This window comes from Lagenorhynchus albirostris, chromosome 2 (assembly GCF_949774975.1).
Source record: "Lagenorhynchus albirostris chromosome 2, mLagAlb1.1, whole genome shotgun sequence".
Taxonomy (NCBI): Eukaryota; Metazoa; Chordata; class Mammalia; order Artiodactyla; family Delphinidae; genus Lagenorhynchus; species Lagenorhynchus albirostris.
Window position 1 is genome coordinate 99165981 of NC_083096.1, and position 26980 is coordinate 99192960.

The following is a 26980-nucleotide window of genomic DNA, read 5'->3' on the forward strand; positions in this document are numbered from 1 at the left end:
TACAGTTCAATGAATTATAACCTATGTATATTTCAGATCATTGTCACCACAATTGGGATGCAGAACAGCTCCATCACCCAAAGAATTCCCTTGTGCTATTTCTTTACAGTCACCCACACATCCACTCCTAGCCTGTGGCAACCACTGTTCGGTACTCTATCACTGTAGATGTGTCTTTTCCAGAATGACATAAAAATCGAATTGTACAGTATATAACCTTTTGAAACTGGCTTCCTTCACTCAGCATAAAGTCTCTGAGGTTCACCCAAGTTATGGAGTTTTATTCCTTTCTATTGTTGTGTAGTATTCCTTAATATGGATATACCACAGCTTGTTAATCTATTCAAGTATATCTTTTAATATATTTATATTAAATATAAATGGTATTTGTAGAATTGGTACAACATATTAAAAACTGTCAACATGATGCAATAGAAATTTCTTGGGAACTGGCCAGATCTAGGTTCAAACACCAGTTCTGCTACTTATTAATCATGGGCCAGTAGGAAAGTATCTCTGAGATTCAGATTTGGCAAAGTGGGAGGTAATGGTACTTAATATTGCAGGGTTCTAGAATTAACTACATACAATTGAAACATGTGAAGTGTCTGGCACATAGTAAATAGTCAAACGTGTCTGTATTACCTCCCATCTGCCACTAAGTTAAGGTAGCATAGTATATATTTTTAGAAATTTTTGTCTTCCTGATTTTCAGGTGTGGAAACTCATAATATTGACCTTATTGTAATGGATCCAATAAGGTCATAATATTGACCTTATTGTAATGTTTTGTGAGCAGATGGGAGGTAATCTATTCTTACTATGCCTGTACAGACCTTTGCAGAGCATAAATTCTTAATAAACATGTCTCTAAACAAATGCAAACCACTAGTTTGCATGCTTTTCTAGTACAAGGTTATCTTATGGAATAATTTTCTAGAGGACCGGAATCTGGTAAACTTGTTTTGAGCAGCACCAGCAGAACTGGGGGTCCATGTAGTCTGATGAGATATATAACAGAATATATATATATATATATATATATTTTTTTTTTTGCAGTATGCAGGCCTCTCACTGCTCTGGCCTCTCCCGTTGCGGAGCACAGGCTCCGGACGCCTCACAGGCTCAGCGGCCATGGCTCACGGGCCCAGCCGCTCCGCGGCATGTGGGATCTTCCCGGCCCGGGGCACGAACCCGTGTCCCCTGCATCGGCAGGCGGACTCTCAACCACTGTGCCACCAGGGAAGCCCAAGATGCATATTTTATCTGCTCCTCATCTTGCAGTCATACATAGCCAGGTGGAGAGAAGGGGGCAATATTTAAATACAAAGGAGGCTTGGGTGATTCAGAGAGCATTGATAAAGCCCTCTGATGAAGTTGATTTCTAAGCACTCTTATCTCACTTGATACTGGACTCCATTACCTGTCAGTAATTGATTTGTTGCAATTCCTGGAGCGTAGCATTTGGCTTCCTTATCAATATGAGCAAGAAGCAGCAATTAAATTTCTGACCCAAAGGTAAAAAATATGTGTGTGCTTAGCCCAGACTCCCATATTATATTCATTTTATACTTCCGGCTGTACAACTGAGTAAGACTGTCCTTCAGACACCAACATTTATCGTCTGAAAATCATGTTGAGGAGGGTTTCAGAGCAGTTGTATTGCCAAGTAGATCGTTAAAGTTATGTACCATTGAATCAATTTTAACTCATGTTTTCTGACTTTTACAATGAGGTAGTAAAAATTTACTTGGTCTCAAACTTAACTTTAAAGAGTTCAACTGGAAATCCATCAGATTGGGAGGCACAGACATCATTAAACAGTGAGGAAATATAACTTATTTTTTCCTAACGTTACAATTTATGAAATAATCACCTGGATATTTCAGCAATCAAGCTTATTTGATCTTGTATAGCAATTGATCTTGTATAGGTTGATCCACTTGCAGTTGCCAATTTCATACGGTTCAACCTAATGAAGCATTCTAATATATTGAATTGGGAGAGCAGTGGGTTGCTCTTACAGACTGCATTATGTCCTCTCACCACTAATATGTTGAAGCTCTAACCTCCAGTGTGACTGTATTTGGAGACAGGACCTCTAAAAGGGAGATAACTAAGGTTAAATGAGGTCATAAGGCTGGGACCCTAATCTGCTAGGATTGGTGTCTTTGTGAGAAGAGGAAGAGCTACCTCTCCATGCGAGGGCAGAGGAAAGGCCACATGAAGATACAGTGAGAAGGCACTGTCTACAAACCAGATAGAGAGGTTTCACAAAAAACCAACCCTGATGGCACCTTGATCTTGAACTTCTGGCCTCCAGAAATGTAAAAACAAAAATTTCTGTTGTTTAAAGCCACCCAGTCTATGGTATTTTGTTATGGCCACCCAGGCAGACTGATATAGGTGTCAATCCCCAATCCTCCCAAAATTTTCACTCCTGGTTCAGTAGCTAAGCTGGATTATCCAATATTAAAAGGACATAGGGCATCTACTCCTCAAGCCTATGGTCTCATTTACAGGTCCACTAAACACTAAAATGAAAACTCTGTGTTATTTCGGAGCAGCTTATGTTTTATGCTCCTGTAGAATTACAAATAGGTATCTTGATTAGTAAAAACCTGATTTACTCAAACTGGACTCCACATAGACTGGCACCCTCAAGTAAGTGGTAGTATTCTGCATACTACTTTTTGGAAGACTGATGTTGTCATATCTCTTCAGTAAATGGAGTGGGGGGAGTGTAGTTTTAAGAATCAGAGATTCTTAGAAATATTTTAGCATATAGTAGTCACTCAATAAACAGTATTGTGGTTTCAAATAAATAAAAATATATTTCAGGCATTTTTTTCGCAAAATGTCCAGAGTTTATCCTACCATCAGCACTTACAAAAATCAATCTCCTACATCTAGAATCACTACAATAATAAACAGTAAGAGCTGAGCTTCCAAATAATGACCCCTATGTCAGATCATCAAAGAAAAATGTAGTACATTCAGCACAATTTGATTACTAATTTAAGAGTTCTGACAAAGAACGTTAGAGGGTTTCTATTAATAAAAGCAGTAGTTCCCCAGGATACCCTATTTCATGAGCCTTTCTAAAGTTAATTAAGATTTTACTATTCATGTTCTTCTATTTTTATTGGCGATCTGTATGAGACAAAAGAAGTATTAAAGCAAGTCATCAGTAAGTGGAAAACAAGGTAAAATATTTTATCCTTATCAAGTACATTAAAGGCCCCATTACACATTGAAGCATTGATTATAATAACATAATTGATAAATAATGAAATATGATTAATCACACCCGATTTAATAACAAAGGGTGATAATCACAAGAGTAACAAAACAATATGCACAGTGATGTTTCTCTTCCAAATACTTCCCCCACTTTCCTTCAAAGTGATACAATCTATAAATAATTATACTTTAATGGCAATTTTTCTGCTACTTACTAGCTTCCAATTAATTCAGCAATTAAGGCATTATTTCTTTACGTGGCCAAAAAATTACTTTCCATGCTTATAGATGTAAACTTGTAGGTGGAAAAAGCTCAGTAATTTATGAACACATTCAAGAATGATGAAATTTAGGGCAGAAATTCATCATGCCAGAAGCCTTTGTGCTCTCACTAAAATAGCATTCCAAAAATCATCGGATTTTTTTTTTTTTTCGGTACTTGGGCCTCTCACTGTTGTGGCCTCTCCCGTTGGGGAGCACAGGCTCCGGACGCGCAGGTTCAGCGGCCATGGCTCACGGGCCCAACGGCTCTGCGGCATGTGGGATTTTCCCGTACCGGGGCACGAACCCGTGTCCCCTGCATCGGCAGGCGGACGCTCAACCACTGCGCCACCAGGGAAGCCCCAAAATCATCTGATTTTAAACTAATAGTACTAATAGTTGATCATGGTCCATGTGTGAACATAAGGAACCATTCTGAGTGTCTAATTTCTGTTGTATCTTTGCTTCAATCATTACCTAGTGCATTGAAGGACAGCCAAACAAACGCTGATTGGCATTCACAAGCTGAATCTTTGACAAAGGACCTGCAGCTGTCATCAGCATAGTTGGCGTCACAGGCTCCATACTGCTGCTAAAGAAACTGTTTCTCAAGGTGTTAGCAGGATTTGTGATTTTGTTTAGTAGGACGGTTCTCATTTATCATAGCTCACATAACAACTTTCAGGTGTCTTCAAGTAACATGAAGTTACAAAGACAGTTCAGCAGAATTTTATGCAGGCACTTTTCCAAATGGATCAATAAAAGTTTTGCTGATCCAGCAGTGGCAGGATTAATTATACCAGAAGAGTAACAATAACCGTAATGATCACTTATTGTGGTGAATGGCCAAGGTTCTATATCACATCTTAGTGAAGTAGGCAACATTATCCTCATTTTAGGACACTACAGAAATTAAAATGACTTGGGCCAAGGTCCCTCAGTTATGAATCTACAGAGTAAAGATATGAAGTCAGTTCTGTAATCCCCAGTCCTCAGGCTTACCCATCATACTTAACTGACACACTCTTATGTTCTTATCCTTAACAATTGTTTAAAGGTATTCTTAGGGAAATTGAATATTTTGAAACTTCCCCTGATGTTATGGATTCATAGATTTATACTTAACAAAACAATTTTTTTTTATCACTGAAACATATGGTAAACAATTCCATATTCACAGACATGGCAACAGAGCAGGAAGCAATTAATCTGAGCTTTGGGGAACTGAAACTCAGTGCTGGGGAGAAAATCCAGGACCCACTCAGATGAGGTATTCTCTCCTCCTAATTAGGATGCTTTCTAATGTAGATTTGTCCAGTGCTTTAATATTTATGAAACATTTTATAAATATAAGTCATTCGATGTCTTTGTAAAGATTCACTAACCCAGTTTTACAGATGAGCAGACTAGATTCAGAGAGGCTAAGTGATTGTCACGGCCACACAGCTTAAGTAGTAGCAGCATGTCCCAATTAACTTTCCCTAACTTAATAATTTAAATTTTTAATATAGGATAATAACAATAATCTTAAAAGATAGCATGCTAGTTAAATTTTTCTGTTCTTTCCCTGCTTTAATATTTAATAAATTTGGGTTCTTTTACCTGGTCAATCAATTTCACACCTATACCTTCAGTGAAATATAACTAGGTTTTCTAATAAAATATGTGCTTCATTTGTGATAACTGTTTTGAAAGTGAAAATTTAAAATACTGGAAATATAGAAGAATAGAATAGCTGTAATACAGTCACAGAGTAAGGCACTTTAAAGATATCTTCATGGTTCTAGAGGAAGATAAGTACCACTTATTCAGGTCAGAAGCATCTGGCCTTTGAGATAAACATCCCATTACAGCTGGAACCTCAAAGGCAGACATACAAATTACTATTCTAGCTGTTTTTCTTTCCTGTTTTCTTGAGAAAGCAGTTACCTCCTAAATTAAGCACTGAAAATCACCCTGTGAGGATGCAGTATGCTATGACATCCAAAATAAAGAGGTCAAAGGTGTAATCCCAAATGCTCCTATCTCTCTTTAGTTTTCGTATGAGGATATTGTCTCTTTGAGTTTGTATGAATGTGTTTAAGTACAACATTACTTAACCAGCCCTACATCTTATTTCTTATTCAAGCTTCAGGGGTGTTCTCTATATCAAATTGTTTGGAAGTTAGTAAACTAGTGCAATTGTTGATTTTCTAGATCCAGGTCAATAAAGATCTGTTGAGATATTGTCTTTTGCAGCTCAATAAGTATTAGAATGAATTACTTATTCTGAACACAGCTATCTGGCCTATATAAAGCCTTTTTTTCCCAAACCTATTCCCATGAGATCTTCTACCAATATATGTTAATATTTAACGTTCCTCATTAGTACAAAGTCCTGTAACTTGTCACACATGTGAATCTCCTTAAACATCTCTAGTGCAGGTTCAGCATTATGAATACGGATTTTTGTTGTTGTTTTTAAAAGAAGGACTCTATTCTTCTTTTGGAGAGCTTCCCTAGTCCATTTATGTAAAGCCTTCTAAATTCATACCTTACCATCTCATCTATGAACTGAAAGTAACATTATTTATCTCACCATCTCAGCTATGCATAGAAAGTAATGTTATTTATCTCTGTTTTTGCACATGGAATGAGAAAATTTCAGGAAAATGCCTGGGTTTACCTCTCAGTTACCTGAAACACATGGAAACCATTGTTTATAATTCCATATCTCCTTTGGTCCTTGGAAATGCTCAGGTATCTCTGCCAAAAACATTCTGTCTATAAACTAATGAGGTCCAAATCCCTGAACCTGAGCAGAGAATCTCAATCTGGCTCTCGGTATTCATAGATTTGTTGTACGGAACCCAACTGGTCATAATCCTGAGGAGTCAGGTCCATCTCCTGTTCCGTTTTAGCAGGCACATTAGGTTCTCAAACTTAAAGAAGAAGAATACATTCAGTCATCTAGCTATCCACAAATATTCAATGCTTGGCTTCCCAAGGATTATTCAAATGGTCTTTGCACTTGCTACCAACCTAAAGGTCCCCTCCACCTTGCCTTTTTGTACATTTGTCTTCTACCTATAGAAGAAAAGTTATAAACCATACAGACAAGGACTACATCTTTTTATGCCAGTCTAGCACCTTACTAGTTCTTACTGGAGCATGAGTATTGGGGTGGGTAGATGGGAGGTATTGGAACTGATAAATGATTCCCCCAAGATCTGTCCAGTATTCATGTTTTATAGGTGGAGAAACATGGTGGGATGGAGTGGTTGTTAAGTCATGCACAGATAAATACAATATGAATCACTGGAAGTTGGAAAATAAAAGTTATAAATACCGCACTTTTGACCTACATTACTCACTTTGGTAGGAGCTGACATGGGGAGAATTTGGACAGGACAGTGTTTTGTTAAGAAAGACTGACGGCTACAATACATTTGAAAGCACAATGATATGCCTAAGAATTAAATTAAATTAAGAATTTGGGCAAGATTCCAAAAGATTAAATATGAGTAGTGCTTTTTTTAATCTAGAAACAGATAGTTACATTAAGAATTGAGGCAGGGGCTTCCCTGGTGGCGCAGTGGTTGGGAGTCTGCCTGCCGATGCAGGGGACACGGGTTCGTGCCCTGGTCCGGGAGGATCCCACATGCCGCGGAGCGGCTGGGCCCGGGAGCCATGGCCGCTGAGCCTGCGCGTCCGGAGCCTGTGCTCCGCAACGGGAGAGGCCACAACAGTGAGAGGCCTGCGTACCGCAAAAAAAAAAAAAGAATTGAGGCAGGGTTCCAAAGGATTCTTTGAAGTTGAAAAACGTATTTTGGAAAAGAATTAGCTTACATGATTCACAGGAAAATAAAATGAAGAAACGCCCTAAATAAGTACCTTCTTTGGTACTTACTTGGTACAAAGCCCAGAGGTAAGAAAATGAGTTCATTTTGTCCCCAAAGAAGCTCAGGCTCAGGAAAGTAAAGTAACCAGCCCAAAGGCATATTGCTCATGCTCTTTCATCCACCTCACACCATTTCTATGTATAACCAAGCTGTTCAAATATTCATGGAAGTTTAATTTAATGTTGATATCTTTATAATGTGAGTTAAGATTATTAACCTTGAATTTCAGCATTGGATGGTTAGTCGACCATGAGTCGGTCAACAACACTTTTTGACCATCTAAAATGAACAAATCATGGGGATATTGAGAATTCTGAAGGAAAATAATATCTTATTCTTGAGGTGGATACCATCTGAAAGAGAAGATAGAATGTGCACAAATCTACAGAAAAATATATACAGAAATATGGATACATCCAGAATCATTTTGTTTTTGTTTTTGTTTTTCTTTGCGGTACGCGGGCCTCTCACTGTTGTGGCCTATCCCGTTGCGGAGCACAGGCTCCGGACGCGCAGGCTCAGCGGCCATGGCGCACAGGCCCAGCCGCTCTGCGGCACGTGGGATCTTCCCGGACCGGGGTACGAACCCGTGTCCCCTGCATCGGCAGGCGGACTCTCAACCACTGCGCCACCAGGGAAGCCCCAGAATCATTTTGTAAGCAATAAAAAGAGAAGGAAGTGACTGGTGATGGGTGTTAGAATGACCTGGGTTAAGACAGGCTAGATACATGTATGACTAAAGGTTAAACTTTATAGAATTTAAACACAATGTGCCAGACATAATGAAATGAGCATAAATAATCCTCATAACAACCTTGTAAGGTAGTTACGAGTATCATCCCTATTTTACCGGTGATGAAACCAAGGCAGGAAGAGGTTAAGCATTTTGCCCAGGTTCCCAGAACTGGTAAGTGGCGGGGCTGAGATTTGAACTGAGGCAGTACCAGAGTCGTTGCTCTAACATTGCCCTGTGTGCCAAATAAGTATACAGGCTAGGTTTATCTGGGGACATAAAGATTGGGATTCCCTAACCTCGATGTAAATTTTATACGTGAAAACACTTCCCTGTTGTTCTTAGAGGAGTAAGTTCCTTAATTCATTCAAAGATTAAATATCTACAGTATACCATACACTGCTCATGCTGAGGACAGAGCAGTGAACAGGACAGACGAGGACCCGGCTTTGTTACACGAACAGTACTAGGCACACATAACACCGGAACAGTGCATTACAGTGCATTTTAATTTCAAAAGTAATGCACGTTTTCATCAGTTTGAATACATTACCTACGTTAGACTCTCCTTAATCCAAAGTTACATTTTAAAACTATCCTTTTAAATTAACACCATTCTTCCAAAAATTCTATTAAACAGGATTTAGAACCAGATTTGCAGTTTAAACACTCTTACAGTCTTAGAATGATTTTCTGAATGTAGCACTAGACCATGTATCTTTGTAGTAGTTATATTTTCATCGTATGATAAGTCTTGCTTGTCCATTTAGGAACAGTTTGCTCCCACTGCCCCAAATTGCTTATTACATAGGTTTTTCGGTGTTGTTTTCCTGGTAAGCACTAAGTAATTAGTTATTAAATGATGTCTGTAATAACATGGAGGGTAAAATAATTCTACATTAAAGAAAGTCACACTGCCATTATTATCTCATCCCTAAACCACCAATCACTTGCCAAATTTAAAAGGCCTTTTTTAGCTTAAAAGTGTTTTTTCCTGATGATAAAGGCCCACCTCTAAAAATCATCAGGCTACAACCCATTAACATGAATATTCTACAAATCTCCTAAGGTAATTCCACGTTGTAATGAGAAGGGCAGGGCTCTAGGAGTATTTTCATCCCCTCGCCTTGCATACAGGCTTCCTACCTGCTCTCCGGAGTGAAAGGTAAGCAGTGTCAGGTTCCACTAAGCTCCACCCCTCCCTAAGCCCCCTCAGTCGGCTGCCTAATCTTGCAGGCAGGGACCCATATGGCATCACGAAACGGGCTCCTTACATACATGCAGTTGCACAGCTACTTACATACCCACGCACACGCGTGCCTGCCCAACGTATGGGTGTGTTTTGTATGCCTGTGGTGTGAGCCCTCTGTCTCCCTCTCCTTTCACTTGACCCCTGGGGAATCCCGGCAGTACCTGGGAACTCAGGGAATAGCGAGGTGAGGCAAATGGCCCTTTTCCCTTCCCTAGGGGCTGCCACTGCTGGGTCCCAGGAATCTGCAGTGCCTCGTCTCACAAGCAGCTAATAAAGGGAAACTGAGAAGATGAGCCAGAGGAGACTACGTGAACGAGGAAGGGGCCGTTGTACAAGACATGATGCTTCGGGAACTCCCGAGCTATGATTTCTGTTTTTACATACAAAGCCCTAGGAAGCTGGAGCGGGAAGCAAAAAAACTCAGAATCTAAAATCCTCTGGGATGATGTTTCTCATTGCGCCTAGAAACTCGCGCTGGGCGTGTGTCCCGCACGGGGTTAAGGAATCCAAAGAGGCGCCGGCTGAAAGTCGCTGCGCGGAATCGGCACTTGGCGCTTTACGGGGTTGCGCTCCGAAGACGCGTCCGCGCACCATTTTCCCAGGCGTTGCGCGGGTTTCCTAAAACACCCAGCTGCTGCCTCAGAAGGGAGTTTCTAGAAGCTCCTTCTCTACTGCTTCCCCTCCCCCCCCTTTTTGGTTTTTACCCCTGTGAGGAGCTTCGCCTGCTCCACTGCGTCCGCCCTCCGAGGGGTACAGGTGCCGCTGTCCCAGCCGCCGCCGCCCGGTCCGCCTCTCCTCCGGGCGGGCCTGGGGGCTCGGCCCCGCGCAGCTGCATAGCGAACGGTGTCTCGCCTGGCCGCGACCCGCCGCCCGGGACTCCCCGCCCTCCCGCGCGACCCCGCGCCCGGGCGGGCGGTGCTTGCGGCGGGCAGGGGGCGGGGAGGGGAGCGGGGGTTCGTCCGGGGGTAGCCACCTCCTCCGCAGCCAGCCGGCGCCTCGAAACCCGGACCTGCCTCCGCCTCTTCCTCCGGCGGCTCCATCCTGCCTCCCGCGCCTCGTCCTCCCGCCGCCCCCGCCGCCGCGCCCCCGGTGGCTGCCTCGGCGGACCCGGGAGGGGGCCCGTCCGCCGCCCGCTCGGCTCGGCCCGGCCCGGGAGGCGTGCATGCCCCGGCTGCCCGCGGCGCTCACCAGCAGCATGCTCTATTTCCAGATGGTGATCATGGCAGGGACGGTGATGCTGGCGTACTATTTCGAATACACGGACACGTTCACTGTGAACGTGCAGGGCTTCTTCTGCCACGACAGCGCCTACCGCAAGCCCTACCCGGGCCCGGAGGACAGCAGCGCCGTGCCCCCCGTGCTCCTCTACTCGCTGGCCGCCGGGGTCCCCGTGCTCGTGGTAAGCCCGGGGGTGCCCGCCCTCGCCCCGACTGCCCTTTTCCGCCCCTCGCCTTCAGGGTTGAGGCCCCGCTGAGGTCGGGGCGCGGCAGCCTTTGCCTTCTAAGTTCCTCCAAGTTGGCGGCAGACCCTTCCCCAGAGGACATTCTTCTAGGGCGCGTCGGTATGGGTCCGAAGGAAGCCCCCAGCTCTCCCCACCTGCCGCCCCCGCACCCCCGCTACCCCCCGCGGTGGCTGCAACTTAGCGTGATACGGAGGGGGATGGGAGGGAAGGGGGCTGTAGACGGTAATGGGTGGGAGTCGGGGCTGGGGAGGAGGTGAGTTATCCGGTTGAATCTTGACTTCATCTACTTGTGGCCTTGCTCCGCTGGCTGCCAGCTCTCACATTGCGACTAGAAGACGAGCAGCAGCGGGGCCAGCGGGAGGGAGACGGCGATCAACTGCTGGGGTGTGGAAGGGACTTCTGCTTCCAGAATCGGGGCGCAAATTCCCTTTTTACCGCCTCCTTCCCTTTCGAAAGGAAGTGCCAATTAGACTAAGCTGACCAGGGAACAGATATCTAAAAAAGAACATGAGACCTCTCCTAAATGAAGAGGCTCCAGTAGCAGTGCTTGCTGAAAAGCAGGAGCTGTGCCTAAATTACAGGATTTATTTAAACGCTCTTCCATTCCCTGGGCGGCTTAAGTCCTTTTCTCATAGAGCTTTTCTGAGAATGCCTTTTGGATTGTGTGTGTGTCTATACGGGCACATGCACGCATATATATACACAGATATACATATGTAATTATTAGAATGATAATCGTATAATAATTTACGTATGTGAATGTGGTGCAAAGTTATAGGTAGGAGAATTGGTGGTGTTTTTTCAGAAAATAATTATTATGGTTCCTTTAATACTGTCAAAGTATTGGAGGTTCCCTTCTTGTGGTACAGCTCATCTTGTCTCTCTCTCTCTCTCTCTCTTTCTCTCTCTCTCAACAGATAACTAATAAGAAAGTAAAAATGAAGAGGGAAAGGAAAGGGACTTTTTTCCCCAGTGGTTGAATGTGTAAATTGCAATAATGAATGTTAAGAATATCTGTTTTATCTGTTAGGTTTGGATATTCATGTTTTCTTTGATTTTAGAGGAAATGAGTTAATAATTCACAAAATAATGAAAAGTTCCTAACACACATAATGGAATTCCACAAACCAAGGAACTTCTTGATAACTTCAAAGTAACTTTATCACAGGTACCGTGATAGTTGACGTCAAATACGGCTCCAAGAATACTGTTTTGAAAAGTGTTAGACCTTGCACCAGAAAATGTTTTGTTTTGTTTTTTTTCAGTTGTAATTTGCTAAAATATATCAGACACCCCAAATCCAGCTTCATGTTTGTGTTCTCTGTCCTCTATTTGGAAAGCTGTAAGAGAAAAAAATAAATTGGTCATTCTTGGGCCCTTTTGCTTTCTGCAGATGTTGAGTTTCCAGACACATGTTTTCTAGGAGACTGAATAGCTCAGGGATTTTTCAAGGATTTTTTTTTTTTTTTCTTTTAAGAAAAAAGCCTGTCACTTTCAGGACACTGGTTTGGGTACAGCCATAATCAGTAATGTCTGTAACTCATCCCTTGGTGATTACGATTCTGTGGCTTATTTAAATGAGATAGCACTTTTCAGATCCTAACCATCCATCCATGGTGGCAGGTGCCATTTAGAGACATAACATATTTTCCCAAAGAATTTGATTATTCTCCACTTAGGGGGAACCACAGAGGGGAAAGGGAATTAATTAGTCATTATTGAGCACCTGCTTTGTGCTGGGCACTGAATAGTCATGGCCACGTATACTTCTCAGAGCATCCCTTCCAGGAGATCGTCTCTCCAGTTAACATTTGAGGACCCTGAGGATCAGATAATAAACTAGAAGCACCTGAAAACAAAAATGGTGGGTGTGGTGTTTGATGCCTGTGAGACTGATGCCAAATGCCATACTGCTTGTCCTACTTCCAAAAAACATGTTCTCTGAAAGAAGATGAGAAAGGCTGCTTGGGTGGGGATCTAGAATATTCTTGAGAGATTTTAAAAGGGAGGATCCAACGTGATTTCCATGTTTCGATTTTCAGTTCATTAGTTACAAGAGAGAGAATTTGGGAGTCAGTCTGAAGAGAAGGAAATGTTGGATATTCAGGCTAGCTGTGCTGCTGGCCTTTGTTTCTGCTTCTGCTCTTCCCAATATTACACTCTCATAATGTGAAAGTTTGGGAACAGTAATGGCAGCCCTGCTTTTCCATTCTTCTCAAGAACACTGGCTTAGCACAGTCACTTTGCATGAAAACAATATTATTAATAGTAATGTTAGTAGTACCCATCATTTGTTGGGTTATATACCCTATACCTATCTAATACTTGCATTATCTATGAAAGCAGTTATTATTACTGTCACCTACCCTTTGGCAAAACTGAGGTTTAGGAAGGTTAAGTAACTTGCCCGAGGACCAAGGCTAAAAACATTACACCCAGAATTTTAACCCTACTGTGTCACGCTCCCAAACCTGCGCCTTTCTATTACAATATGCAAATTCAGCTTACTCATAAATCATTCTTCTAAATAAATGCCTCAAATGGTCTCTTTCCCCATCTTTTACATTTCTTGGACTGTAGTGATACAGATTCTTCATTATATATATTTTTAATCTTCAAAACTCATTCTAATCCTTAAAGTTAATTTTGAAAAGTAGCTGTCCTCACTGCCACAATCTGTGGTTTTGTTTCAAATTTGCCAAATTTATTTATCTAAAAATTAAAAGGAAAATATTCTTTAAATTTTATCACTTTTATATAGTGTTGACTTGGGGCACATGTTTGGAGTCTGACAAGTTTGGATTCAGATTCAAAGTGCATCCTGCTGTTATGGTAAGAGTTGGGGATTCTGCTTGCTGTGTAACCTTGAACAACTAATTTATAGGTCCTTGATCCTTAATTTTCTAAGTCACAGGATTTTGAATATTAAATGAGATATAATATATAAATATCATCCTTTGCCCATAGTTGATACTCCATAAGAGATCACTATTTCATTAACACTATTAGTAAAATAGTAATTCAGTAAATGCTTATTGAATTCCTGTGTTGCAAGCAGCATATCAGCCAGAGTGGGGGTTATAAAGGTAATTTCAGAAGTAAACCATGGTCACTAATCCTTAAGAGTTTACAGTAATTTGGGAAATTAGGTAATCATGCCAAAAGTCATAATGTAAATCACCATAATAAAAGTTTATGTACATACATATTTACATATATGTATATATACCGCAAAGACCTCTGGTGGTTCAAAGAGGACAAGATCATTTTTATTTGGAGAGGAGAGGAAAGACTTCATGAAGAAAAGGGTGGCTTTTGAGATGTGACTTGAAGGAGAGGCCGAAATGGAGTTTGAGTCAGGACATCACAGAAAGCAGCAGTGTGAACATGAGTGACTGCTTGGTAGCAGAAAATGCAGTCTGTACTCTTGAAACAGTGGTTGGTCTGTCTTGTTTCTAAGAGTGGTGTGTGGGGAATGCAGGGGTATATGGCAGAAGAGGAAGACTAGGGTCTCATTGCTGAGTCCTGGAATGTCAGGCTGAGTTTTTCTCCATTTATTGGGAATTGAGTAGGGACTTGTCTGATAGGTGGTGTTTTAGGACATTTTGGGGACAGTAGTGTAGGGCTCTTCTATTAAAATATCTGTGTAAGATAATTTTACACTCTAAATCCCTGAGTCTATTTTGTGTTGTGAAATATTACTATTTTAATTGTGTTTTCAGAAAACACCTGTAATTTGGGCTCATTTACAAAGATGACATGGTTTATAAACTCTTTGAAAACAGGTACTGTTCAGTTTGATCTATATGCACTCACCCAAGCACTACCTACAGAATTTACAGATATAAATTTAATTAGTGATCTTTGTTTTTCATTGATTAAAAGACCTGGTGATGACAATGGTTTCTGCCCCCCAAATTTGGATACAGTGGCCACTAGCCCCTATTGTACCTTAGATCTCTGAGCAACACAGATGATTTGAAGGAGACAAAGCTAGACCATCCCTCTTCATAGAGTCAGAATCAAGACAGAGAAGACCAGCACTGAGGGTTAGGGAGCATCTCTGATTGTTTATGCCTGCATCCCCAGGAAGCTCCCTCTAGGTTCCGAGACTGAGGCATGGAGCTACTGCCGCTATACCAAGGATGTTGCATCTTATATCCAGAGGTCCATCTTGTTAAATCAAAGCCTAAAGCTCTCCCATAGACCTCTCCTTCCTTGAACCTTGCCTTGGGTGCCCACTACTATCTCCACCCATCTCCACTCCTGGAATCCTATGAGTATAAAATGAGTTGACATTTAAGTACCAGAGTAGTGCCCAGCTGAATATGTGTTAGCTACTGTTAGTCCTCCCAAGGTTGGGATAATTCATCAAGACAACCTATTTGGGCTTCCCCGGTGGTGCAGTGGTTAAGAATCTGCCCGCCAATGCAGGGGACACGGGTTCGAGCCCTGGTCTGGGAAGATCCCACATGCCGCAGAGCAGCTAAGCCCGTGAGCCACAATTACTGAGCCTGTGCGTCTGGAGCCTGTGCGTCTGGAGCCTGTGCTCCGCAACGAGAGAGGCCGCGATAGTGAGAGGCCCGCGCGCTGCGATGAAGAGTGGCCCCCCACTCGCCGCAACTAGAGAAAGCCCTCGCACAGAAACGAAGACCCAACACAGCCAAAAATAAATAAATAAATAAATGAAATAATAATAAAAAAAAGACAACCTATTTAAGGCACCTAGCAAAATACCTTTGTTAGTGGGTTCCAGGGCTGATAAAATATTTGAGGTGAACAGAAGCCACCTAGTTCAATTCATCACCCACAAAAATTGGGGAGTCTGAGTAGCAAGAACACTAAAACTCAATTAGAACTCTGTTCTTCCAGTCAAGTCAGTGATTTCTGCCTTTGACGACTCCTCCATTTCTTCAGCGGGCTAACACTAGCTAATATTTCCTATGTACCAGACACTGTGTAATGTACATTTAATGTGTTACTTCATTTAATGCTCACCATGATAGTACTGTCTTAAAACGTAGGCACTATCATTAAGCCCACTTTATAAATGAGAAATAGGATGTTTAGTGAGATTAGATGTCAGACTTGTATTAATTTTTTTCAGTCCATTAGTATAATTAATCTTCACAATAAACTTACGAAGGAGATTTGGATGTAAAAAGGTGAGATGACCAGTCCAGAGTCCCACAATGACAGTGCTAGAATCGTCAGAGCCTGTGCATTTAGTTCTTTTATTATGTACCTTTATCCTTACACATTAAACAAATCTTTAGAGATATTTAGTCATAGGGATTCAATACTAGAAGGGTTAAATTGTTCTCAAAACTTTTATCTTCAATTTCATTTTTTTCTGGTTTGATGGGAAACTTTGTGTTCTAGTGTAGACAGTGGTTTCAATGTGTAGTGTAGGAAATTGTTTTGTTTCCTATTAAGCTCAAAATGTTATGGAGAGGTTGGTGGCAGCGGGAGGGATTCAGAGATTTTTCTGTTCTGATCTGCAGCCGCGTTTCTTATCTCTGTGGCACACATTGGCACAGGGCTTCAGGCACCTGCTTTTCTGTGGAACCACCCTCTGGTTCTAGATCTGCAAACTGCAGTGCACGGAGAGCTGAGGGGACCTCTGTCTCTAAGACATGTTTCTTAAAATGGGACCTAGCACTAGATTTGGGGGGGGGGGAGCAGTGAACACACTGAAATTATATTATAAAATACCGTATGTACATATGTATGTATGTGTGTGTGTATGTACACATTTTTCTAGTGAGAGCCTCCATGGCTGTATCGGATTGTCAGAAATGCCCAAGATTCCTAAAAGTTAAGAACTACTCTTTGAGGATTCATGGATCTGTTTAAACTCCTCCTTAGGTCTCTTCGGCCCTTGCTTTACTTAGATATTCTCATTCATATTCATTCATTCATGTTCACCCTCCCTCTTTCCCTTCTCCTCCCTGCATTCCTTTGATGGTCTTTCTTTTTTCATTTATCCCCTCCCCTTTGCAAACTGATTAGGAGATTGTGATGGGGGTAAGGGGAAGCAAAGGCCCAGGAACCTGAAAACCAGCTTGTGTTTCCTTTCCCTTCCTTTTCCCTGCCTCTCCCCCTCCCTTCTGCCTCTTCTCCTCCCACGTCCCTTCTTCCTTTTCCTCTCCCCTTCTCCCCCTCCATCCCCTGTCACTCATCATCCCTGTTGCTTCTCTGCACCAGTTACCTTATCTGAAAAATGTTGACTTATTCCTTCCTGCCTTTCCTACCTTTTGGAACTGTTCTTGAGAATCAAACGGATGTAAATGCACCTTGGAGACAATAAGTCGCTTCATGCATATGTGGAAAACATAATGTGAGCAGATTACATGGGTGTAGCTGCTTGGTCATTGGAGATGGTTAGACTGCTTATAGCATGGCTTTGCCAGCTGAATACACTTACTCTGTGGAGTAGAAAAACGGAAAAGGGTTTTATACTTCTTTTTTAATTTTCTTGTAGAAAGAAGAGCAAAAATAAAAAGACAACAGTATGAAATGGCCTAACTAATTATTACAGACTATTACTCCAATACTCAATGCCGTTTTTCAAAATGTTTCAATAAGCTCTTACTGTCAAGATTATTATAAAGAATCATCCCATTCATTTGTGTAATTTGAAAGAAATAGTGTTTCCAGGGAGCAATGTTGATACCATCTGTTAAGTGTGCATTGTATCATATTCATTTTTAAATTTGTACGGTACCCAAAAGTCATTATTTGTAAAAGTTTGGAATGATGATAATGGATCTACTCTGTGCTAGGCACAGTGCTATTACTTGACTTGTATAATGAGGGAGGCATAGTCACTGCGCTTCAGGAGTTCAAACACTATGCATGAAATTATATCTCCAAGCCTCAGCTTTCTTGTCTGTAAATTGAGATGATACTTAACATTATCTTTTAAGAATTAAACATAAGCATGCATTAAGTGATAGCTGCTCTTTTAACATAAATGCCAGTAACATTTATTGGTGCTACGCAGCAAAAGGACATCAGGTGTCCTTAATCATTTCTGTGGAATGGATGTGGTAAACCATTTACTCTTCATATTAACTATTCCAGGTACTATGTGTGGTAACTAACACATCTAGGGAGCTTACGCAATTCCTCCACTGGGTAAATGCCACATCTAGGACCTGAATCTATTACTTCAAATCCAATGCTCCCTTGGCTACCTGCCATTGCCCACTAATTTGATTCATAGCCTGAATGGTGGCATTCCTAGAAGGCAGAGGAGAGTTAAAGCATATTGATTATGTATCATTGTGCTCTTTACAGCGTCCTTATGCTTGTAAATGTATAGGCTCAATTACAACCAGACATGAAAAGGGGAATTTAAAATCTGTGTTCAATATGTATATGTATAGCTGATTAACTTTGCTGCACACCTGAAACTAACACAACATTGTAAATTAACTATACTCCAATAAAAATTTAAAAAATAAAATAAAATCTGTGTTCAAAGACAAAACTTCATTGGTTCCTAAAACCAGTGGAATAGCCAATAGAACTTGCTTCTCCCAGCTCAACATTCCCATCCATACAGTTCGAGGAGGCAAGTTCTGATGTCAGAGATCTTAACCTAGGAAGAGGAAGAGCTTTTAAACAGACTTTGGAAAATCATAAGACTATCGTTTTGATGGGAGATATTGTAAAATATGTGAAATGGAGTGCTATATTCAGTACTATTTAAACTATTTCTGAGAATGCCAGTTTTCACTCAGCAGGCTGCTTACTTTTTTAGTCTTATTATGACAGATGTAGTTTGAGAACCACTGTCAGTAAAATCACCATTTTTTTTGGTAAAAACAGAATCCTAGAGATTCTTTTTCCAGTTCAGGTGCATTTAAAACTTTACAGACAGTCTTGGTGGACGTTTCTCTCTGAGAGAACATGTGTGAGTGGAAGCGTGTGTGTGTGTGTGTGTGTGTGTGTGTGTGTGTGTGTTTGGTATTTAATACATTTGTAATTTTTTGTATGAACTCACTTTTATTTCCCTTGCTTCTAACCTTTATAGTGTTCTCCCACCCTTCCCCTCAGGAAAAATAATATTTCTGAAACATTCTGCTATATCCTTTCAGACCTAGCACCAACTCCTCTAAGTAGATCCTTTTCCCATATGAGGTAGCTGCATTCTCCTCTACGATTCCTTTGTGGCTTTAGCACATTATGGCATTAAAATAATCTTATATTGTGCTTTATGTTGTATTTAATTGTATTCATGTTTCTATCACTAGACTTGAGCATCTCAAAATCAGGGTTTTGTAATCTGACTCATCATGCCCAACTCTTTGGTTATTTTTGGTGGATAACTTATCCAGGGACTAATCGAAGTTTGTGATGATGAGGTTATAATGACCAAATTCTGCTGAGCACACAGTTACTTAATAACCATTCATTAAAATAGGCAAAATATTCCATACAGCCTATTCTGTAAGTTTAATGAATTGGCAGCTCTCTGTCCTTTGATGCGTTTTAAGTGTATAAACCCTGTATAAAAGGTTCAGCATAGCCAAGGTGTGATTCTGTGTCCTCAGACTGACATGCTTCAAGCAGAAACCTTCCTATCCATTGAGAACAAGTCACTGGGATATGGGTTACAGGCCTCCCTGGAGTCTTATACCCTGATCATTCAAGGGTAGGAAGTATCTCCAAACTATTTGAGTCAATCCAGTTCAATAGCTTGAATTTCACCAATTAAGAGTCCATTTTAGCACTGATCATGCTAACTAAAAGTCACTACTTTCATCAGTAAAAAATCATTTTATACCTACAATTGCTAATTTAGTTGTTAATTAACATATGATAGCAAAAAGACTTACAGCAGCCTCTTTGGAATGTGACCTTTCTGATAAAATGCTTGTGACTATCGGACTTCCTCTCTCCCTCCCTTCCTCACTCCTTCTTTCCCTGAGCAAATATTTGTTGAGTACCTTCCATGTGTAGCATACCTTGAAAATAAGGCTTACAGAAGTTACCTGACTTGCTCCAAATCCCAAAACCAGAATTAGAGCCGATCTTCCCCTTTTCCAAATCTTTCAAAGCAGTGTCAGGAAGTAAAACACTCATGAAATCATGGGGCGGTTAAATACAAATGTAGTCCTGACATATCTGCATATTACCAAAATAACTTACGGCATTTCTTCTCTAAGGATTTGTGTTGATATAACCAGCCCTGCTATGTTGAGGAAATTGTGTATTGTGTTTCTAGCATAATGATCCCTTTTTTGAAAGGGTGCTCTCAGTAGTGCCAGCAGAAACTGTACTTTTCTATCGAGATTTTTTCATCGAGATTTCAGATTTAGCTTTTTCTCACACTGGGGTGCACAGAAGCACTCTTGACACTGAGAAGCATCTTGTATTTCCAGAGATCTCATCAAAGCAGAATGCCATGTTCTCCCAAACAGAAAAATTGAGCAGTCTTGGATAAAGGCAGTGCACCTGGGGCCTCATCTTGTAATTTAAAATGAGCTCCTGACATTTCCAGTCAAAAAACAAAACACTATCTTTGGGTTGGTGGCAATGACCTCTTCCTTCACACGTGCCTTTCCAGTGTGGGGTTTACTCAGTTACTAAAATGAATGAAGAGACTTAGTCAAAACTACGTGACAACCCTTTTGGTCTTTCACAAAGAGACCTTTGTTTCTTTTTCTTGCTGGCTCCATCACATGGTTCCTTGGGGGGTCTCCTTTTCCTTTTTCCTGGGGCTCAGTCTAGAATACAGATAGAGGGATCCAGTAGACACTTTATTCAAGCCACACTGTCAGGCATTTTCTGCCACTCCATTTTTGGAAAAGATTTGTGAATCCCCTGTGAGAGAGATTATGCTTCTTTGTAGCTGGGACTTTTTAGTCATGAAAGAGGCCTTAGAGATCATTTAGTTTCATCTCTTAATTTCCAAATGAATGGCCAGAGAGATTAAATGACTTGCCCAAGGCCATGCAGCTAATGAGAAATTACACCAATTGCTGACATGTATGGGCACTTGGTATACATCAGTCCTTGTTGTACTTTACACTTACTAACTAATTTAATCCTCACAGCATTAGAGGTAGGCACTATTGTTATCTCAATTTACAGATGAGAACACTGAGGCACAGAAAGATTAAGCAACTAGCCCATGACCCCACAGCAAGGAAGTGACATGCCTGGGCAGAATGTCTCCATATGAGCTTTTAATAACACAGAGATGGTTCTTTTCTCCAGTACCGATTTTTTTGTCATCTCCTGGAGAGGTTAAGGCCGCCTGCAGCAAATCGTTCTGCATAGCAATATTAGTTGGGAGATAGAGATGAAGAGTATGTGATTATTATGATAGCTTTTTCCTTATGACACTGTAGTGCTGATTGAAAACATTTTCCTGAATATTGTATTTACAATTAGTTAATCTGTGATAGTGAAGACATAGTAACAGATAAGGAAAGAGAGCATTTAATTCCCTAATCACTTGGTTCTATGATGCCTTCTTTTATGTTGCTGACATCAAATCTTTTCAGACAAAAAGTAAAACTACATTTGAAACTTGCCACAAGTGGATATCATAAAAACCTAACCATTTTTAATATGCAGACCTTTAAGTTCTTTTTTTTAAATTTAAAACTGAGGGAATATAATTAGGGAGTTGATTACACAGGTGATGGGAAAGTTGAGAAGCTGAACAGGAAATGGTGAGGCCACCCAGAGTTTATGCAATTGCAGAAAGCCACTACTACAACTGCCAGGGCTGGAGAGACAAAGGAAGGAGATGGGGTTAGCAGAGCTTGGGGCAGAAGTTGGAACCTAAAATGATGTGTTTCACGGGAGCTAAAAGTATGGAGGAGAGCTCTTGTTAGAGGTGTTGCCTGAGGAGGGAGGAAGGAAGTAGTGAAGAAATACCGATTTTGGCCTTCCTCTGCCTTTCAATCTCCCATCCATACATCCCAGACTTTAAGTTCTTTTAATGTGATTTTTACGTAACACAGTAAAATGATCACACTACATATAATTGATATATAGCCTATCTATTGCATTCAAGACATAGTTACTACATTTGGCATACTAGTTTGGCATAAGTTTGGCAACTAGTTAGAGGCATTGAAAAACTATTGGTATAAATATATTTCAGAGAAAAGGATAGGCAATTATATATTTATATGTTTTGAAGTCTTCTCTTTTTTTTGAAGGAACTTAGAGACATTCTCAAAACTTGGTTCAATCCTGTGGTGCCATTTCCTGCGAAACAGCAGTGACCTGAGAAAGTGCAGCTCTCTGCTCTCTGTAATTCTCTCTGCTGTTTGTTTCCATCTATTAAATGATCTCTATTCTTTAATCTGGGCAACTTCAATCATACCTCTTTCATAATTCTTTCCTTGATGTGTCTAGTCAATATTAATCTATCTTTCCTATAAACTCCTTTTTTTTTTTTTAATATAAGTCTTTCCCCTTATATACTTTCCATAAAACAGGAGTTGTTGCAGGTGTGAGATGGGGAGCTGGAGAGAAAGCAAGACAAAAGAAAAGGATCAGGGCTTCCCTGGTGGCGCAGTGGTTGAGAGTTCACCTGCCGATGCAGGGGACACGGGTTCGTGCCCCGGTCTGGGAAGATCCCACATGCCGCGGAGCGGCTGGGCCCGTGAGCCATGGCCGCTGAGCCTGCGCGTCCAGAGCCTGTGCTCCGCAACGGGAGAGGCCACAACAGTGAGAGGCCCGGGTACCGCAAAAAAAAAAAAAAAAAAATCAGTAGCAATAATGTACTCTTTTATGGAAATAGTGAATGCAGAGAATTGGTAATAAATTTTGTATTCGCAGGTTTCATGATAATCTGAAATTAAAATAAATAAATAAAAGGAGCAGTGACTCACTGGACTCACAGGCAGGTGACCTGAGCTGTCCTCCTTGCTCTGCTGCTTTCAACCTTTGAGACCTTGAGAAAGTCAAGTAGCTTTCCCGCCGCTGTATCATTAGATAATTGGTTTGAAAGTGTTTGAACCTCACCCAGGGCAGAAAACTGGCTCATGGCCCCCGGAGCAGCTCTTTCTGTGCATGAACCAAGTCTGACTATTAGGACGCTCTATATGACAGTGAAAGTCTGTCTCCCTGTCTTCTGCTCAGTGGTCTCTCTCACCTTTTGAAGCCATCTGGAACCACCTAGATGGTTTCTCTCTGAATCTTCCTTTCTTGGGACTTAAAGTCTTCATCTTGACATAGCACGGATTTGAGTCCATTTTACCCTTTTGGCCACTCACATCTGACTTTACTTCGGATGTCCTATGTTTTTAAGGGGTGGCACCAGCACTCAATGATGTGTCTCAGGTGTACTCTCACCCCTCGCAAATAGAGCAGGACTTTTGCATACAAAATTTTTCTTAATACATTAGCCTTGGGATCAATATCCAGTCACCTTGTGGTTAGTTATCTCATCTGTAAAGGGAGTAGCTTAAACTTTTCGTCAAGTAGGCAGAAGCCCTGTATGATGATGTACACCGTTCTGCTCCCATGGCCACAGCAGACATTGCTAAGAGACTGTGGCATTTTCTCACCAGCTGAGACTGATCTGGGCTTTCAGTCCTTAAGACAGAACTCCAGGCAACCTCTTGTAACTGTATTTGCCCTCTTGGAATCAAATGACTATTAAAATGCTTCAATTGTATGTAGCATGTACAATGTAGTATACTGCATGGCTATGCATTATCGTTAATTACATTTAAATACTATGGCCGTCAAAAGATTATAAATGCTTATAGAACAGCAAATATGTCTCGTATATCTTTGACTCTTGCTCATCACATAATGCCTAATAGAGTGCCTTTCAAATAGTAGATATAAGTAATTATTTGTATATTTTAGAAGAGAATTAGAGAAGCATAAATTAAAATTATTTATAATTTTACCCATTCACAGATACTTAAATCGTAAAGTCCAAATTATTTTTCCAAAACCCATCTTTAATATTTTACTTTATTTGCCAGTGATCCCTGATTTCAAATATTTTCCCCATGTACACTCACTTCATTTTTTTCATTTACTTAAAGTTATGTGGAATGTAGTTAAAAATAAATCTTATTTACTTGATATGAAGAATATTTCAAACACCTATCATTTTGTTTTAAAAATCTTTAACATCATCAAGTTTTGCTTTTGTAACCACTATTTCATTCCCCATGTCTTTAATTGTCCGTTGCACATACTTTTGTAACTTAAATTGTCACTACTTAAGCTTTTATGTAGCACATGCTCTTTCTTCATCAACTGTGACATTTTCTTTATTTCAATACTTTATTTTTCTCAAAACAAATTGGTTGATTTAAAGAGCATATCATCTTCCATTCTGTTTTGTAAATTAAACCACCAGTACATTTTACGTGTGAAATTTGCACGTATGGTAAACTGGAAGACTTTTTTGGTGTTCTGAAGGAGAATTCAGATGGCTGACAGGGTTTCTGAATGAGATGAGTCATGATTTTATTGTCACTCAGGGTCTCTGAATCATACTGTATACATTTTCATTAGTAACCATAGATTAACAGTTGAAACATTTGACTCAATACATGGAACTATTTTTGAGGAGAGTTTCTTTCCTTGGAGAGTGATAAAAATTAGTGGTGCTTTAGAGAATGACATTAATGAGTAAAGAAAGATTCAGTGCTGCTGGGGCAGGCAAATCACTTACAACTTCAATTAACTTCAGGAGGAACCAGGAAAATGAAATTAGGATTTTACTGTTTATGGATACTTTTCATTGAAATTCAGGATTTCCCAATTAGAGTAAAATATCAAACAAGTGCAAATTAGTTCCTCTCTGAATCAAATGGGTGCACATGAAATGGTCTCCTAACAATCACATTAAAGCACAATGACCTGGTATTCAGTAATTCATTTCTTCATGTATTCTTGAGAAAACATTTACCAGTCCTCCCCGGACAAGGCTTTGTGTGTGTAAGCGATTCTACACATTCAAATGGAAGAAAGGATTCCTGTCCTCAAGGAACTCAGTCCCATGTGTGTGAAGAGTTAAAATATACTAATCGTGATAACTGACAGTGAGTGGGCTGGGGTGAGGGAAAGCGAAGAAGGGAATGAAAGAGAGTTCTGAGAGCAGGTGATGTTAGCTAGTCAGGGACGTGACGCAAGGGTGTTCCAAGCAAAGAACAAACACAAAGTCATTTAGGCTGGAGAAACCTTCTTGTTTGATGAAACTCCAAGAATGTCTGGAATGGAAAGGTGTCTAACACAGAGGCAGTTAGGTTCAGAACATAAGGATGTTTAGTAAAAAGTACATTACAGTAATACTCAGAGTTTGAAGTCCAGATTCCCTTATCTGCTTGAAGAGGTAAACCTGTGATACACAGTCTAACCTCTTAGGCTCACTTGATCTGTCTGCAAAATGGGACATCTAAATCTACCTGTCTTACAAAGTAAGTTTATTTCTGTGACTGATTTTTATTTAGTAAACTAAAGGAGAAACATTAGAGTACTTTTCAGAGTTTTACGGCAATATTCATCACACGGGTCTTGGCTGGCAAGTGTGTTCCAGAGAACTTATATTTTCCTTGTTTTAAATAAACATACCATTGTGAAATAAACTGTTAGATAGCTACTGAGAAGTTAACCCCCCTGACACATATATTACATGATTTTAAATCAGTATTTGCAACATGGACAATGCTAAAATATCCATATTTGTATAATTATGAAAGCTTATGTAGGTATGCACATTTAAAATTTAAATTGGTTAGTATATTTTTGTTACTATTGCTGTGTTTTGCTTCTATAATTAGGTCATTTTGACTTGCATTTTATAAATTACATAACAGGTGTGCTCACCTGTGTAGTAAATGTCTTCAGTCTTCTCATTTTAAATTGGATACTAAAGTGAAAAATATGCATCTACATGTTGCTCTAGAAATGTGAGGACATGAGTGTGCAATTCTTTTAGAAAGCACGGGTTAAAATTTATGTGTAATGGAACTGTATCATTCTTGGTAGGTGAAACTCAGATTTTCCAGTTTATGGCATTAAGGATTGAATGTGCTTGGTTTTCTTGCAAGATGCTCTATCCTTCTAAATTTAGTCATCTAATTAAGATTTCCATTCATGGGGAATGACTTTAAAGAGCACATAAGACAGGCTTTTACACAAACAAGCTTTGATTGGATTAATTGGATTTGCATAAATTTTATGAGGTGAGTGTGCTAGTGTCTCAGCTTCATCTGCTTGGAAGGGAGAACTTAAAGGGATTTGTAAAGAGGAAACACATTAAAGGTTGCAAACGAAGCACGCAAAAGCAGTCAGGTTAATGGCATGGCGAGAACAAAGCAGCGCTTTGGCAATATATAAGCTGGCCAAGTCTGGAAAAGCTGGGCATAGGACAAAAGAGATGGGAGGTTCAGAAAGACCACAAGATTTTGGTGTGTGTGTGTGTGTGCGTGTGTGTGTATATGTGTGTGTGTGTTTGTTTTTGTTTCCCCAAAAGAAAAGGGATCTAAAGCAGCCCTGATGCCTGATATGGGTTTGACTACAGAGGCTGGGGGAGCTGGTGGTACATTTAGGACTGAGATAGCCAAGGCAAGGATGGCAGCTTGGATTGTAGGCAGGCAGGCTTCTTGCAGGCAGTTCTAACAGAGGATCGCTTGGTCATTAGAGACCCGTGCTGATCCAGGCTTACCGAAAAGATGGCATTCTGGAACTGGAACGCTGAGAAGTAGGACAGAGCAGGGCAGCACCAGGGAAGCAAAGAGGTGGTGAAGTGGAGCAAGGCACATGTGAGTGAGACAAGGCAGGCTGGTCAGAATAGGCAAGTCCAGAGGAGACAAAGGACAGAACAGGCTGCTGAGACAAGGTCTCAGGCACACAGCCCGGGGCACCGGGGCTTGGCAGCCCAAATTAGGATCTCCAGCAGTGGAGACCAGGAACCCTTCCCAGCAGGCAGCGATCAGAGGCTCAGAAGTTGATTCTGAGCCGAGGCTCAACAACAGATGTGAGGTAATAGAATTCAGAAAGCCTTGATATGGAACCAAACTTCAGACCTTCCAGCTGCTAGTACACAAGTGATCTGTAGAACATTGATTCTAGCATTCACGTATTAAATAGTAACAATGAGACATCAACAATAGCAACCTCATCACCCCTTACATTTGCATAAAATG

General features: G+C 40.7%; 1 protein-coding gene across 1 annotated transcript in view; it reads left to right on the plus strand.

Moving 5' to 3' along the window:
- Positions 1–10486: 10486 nt before the first annotated feature.
- Positions 10487–26980, plus strand: part of PLPPR5 (phospholipid phosphatase related 5) — a 128760-nt gene continuing 112266 nt past the window's right edge. Inside the window, exon 1 of the mRNA XM_060139523.1 lies at positions 10487–10769. Coding sequence (XP_059995506.1) covers positions 10533–10769 — 237 coding nt within the window. The 5' untranslated portion in view covers positions 10487–10532. The remainder of the gene's footprint in view (positions 10770–26980) is intronic.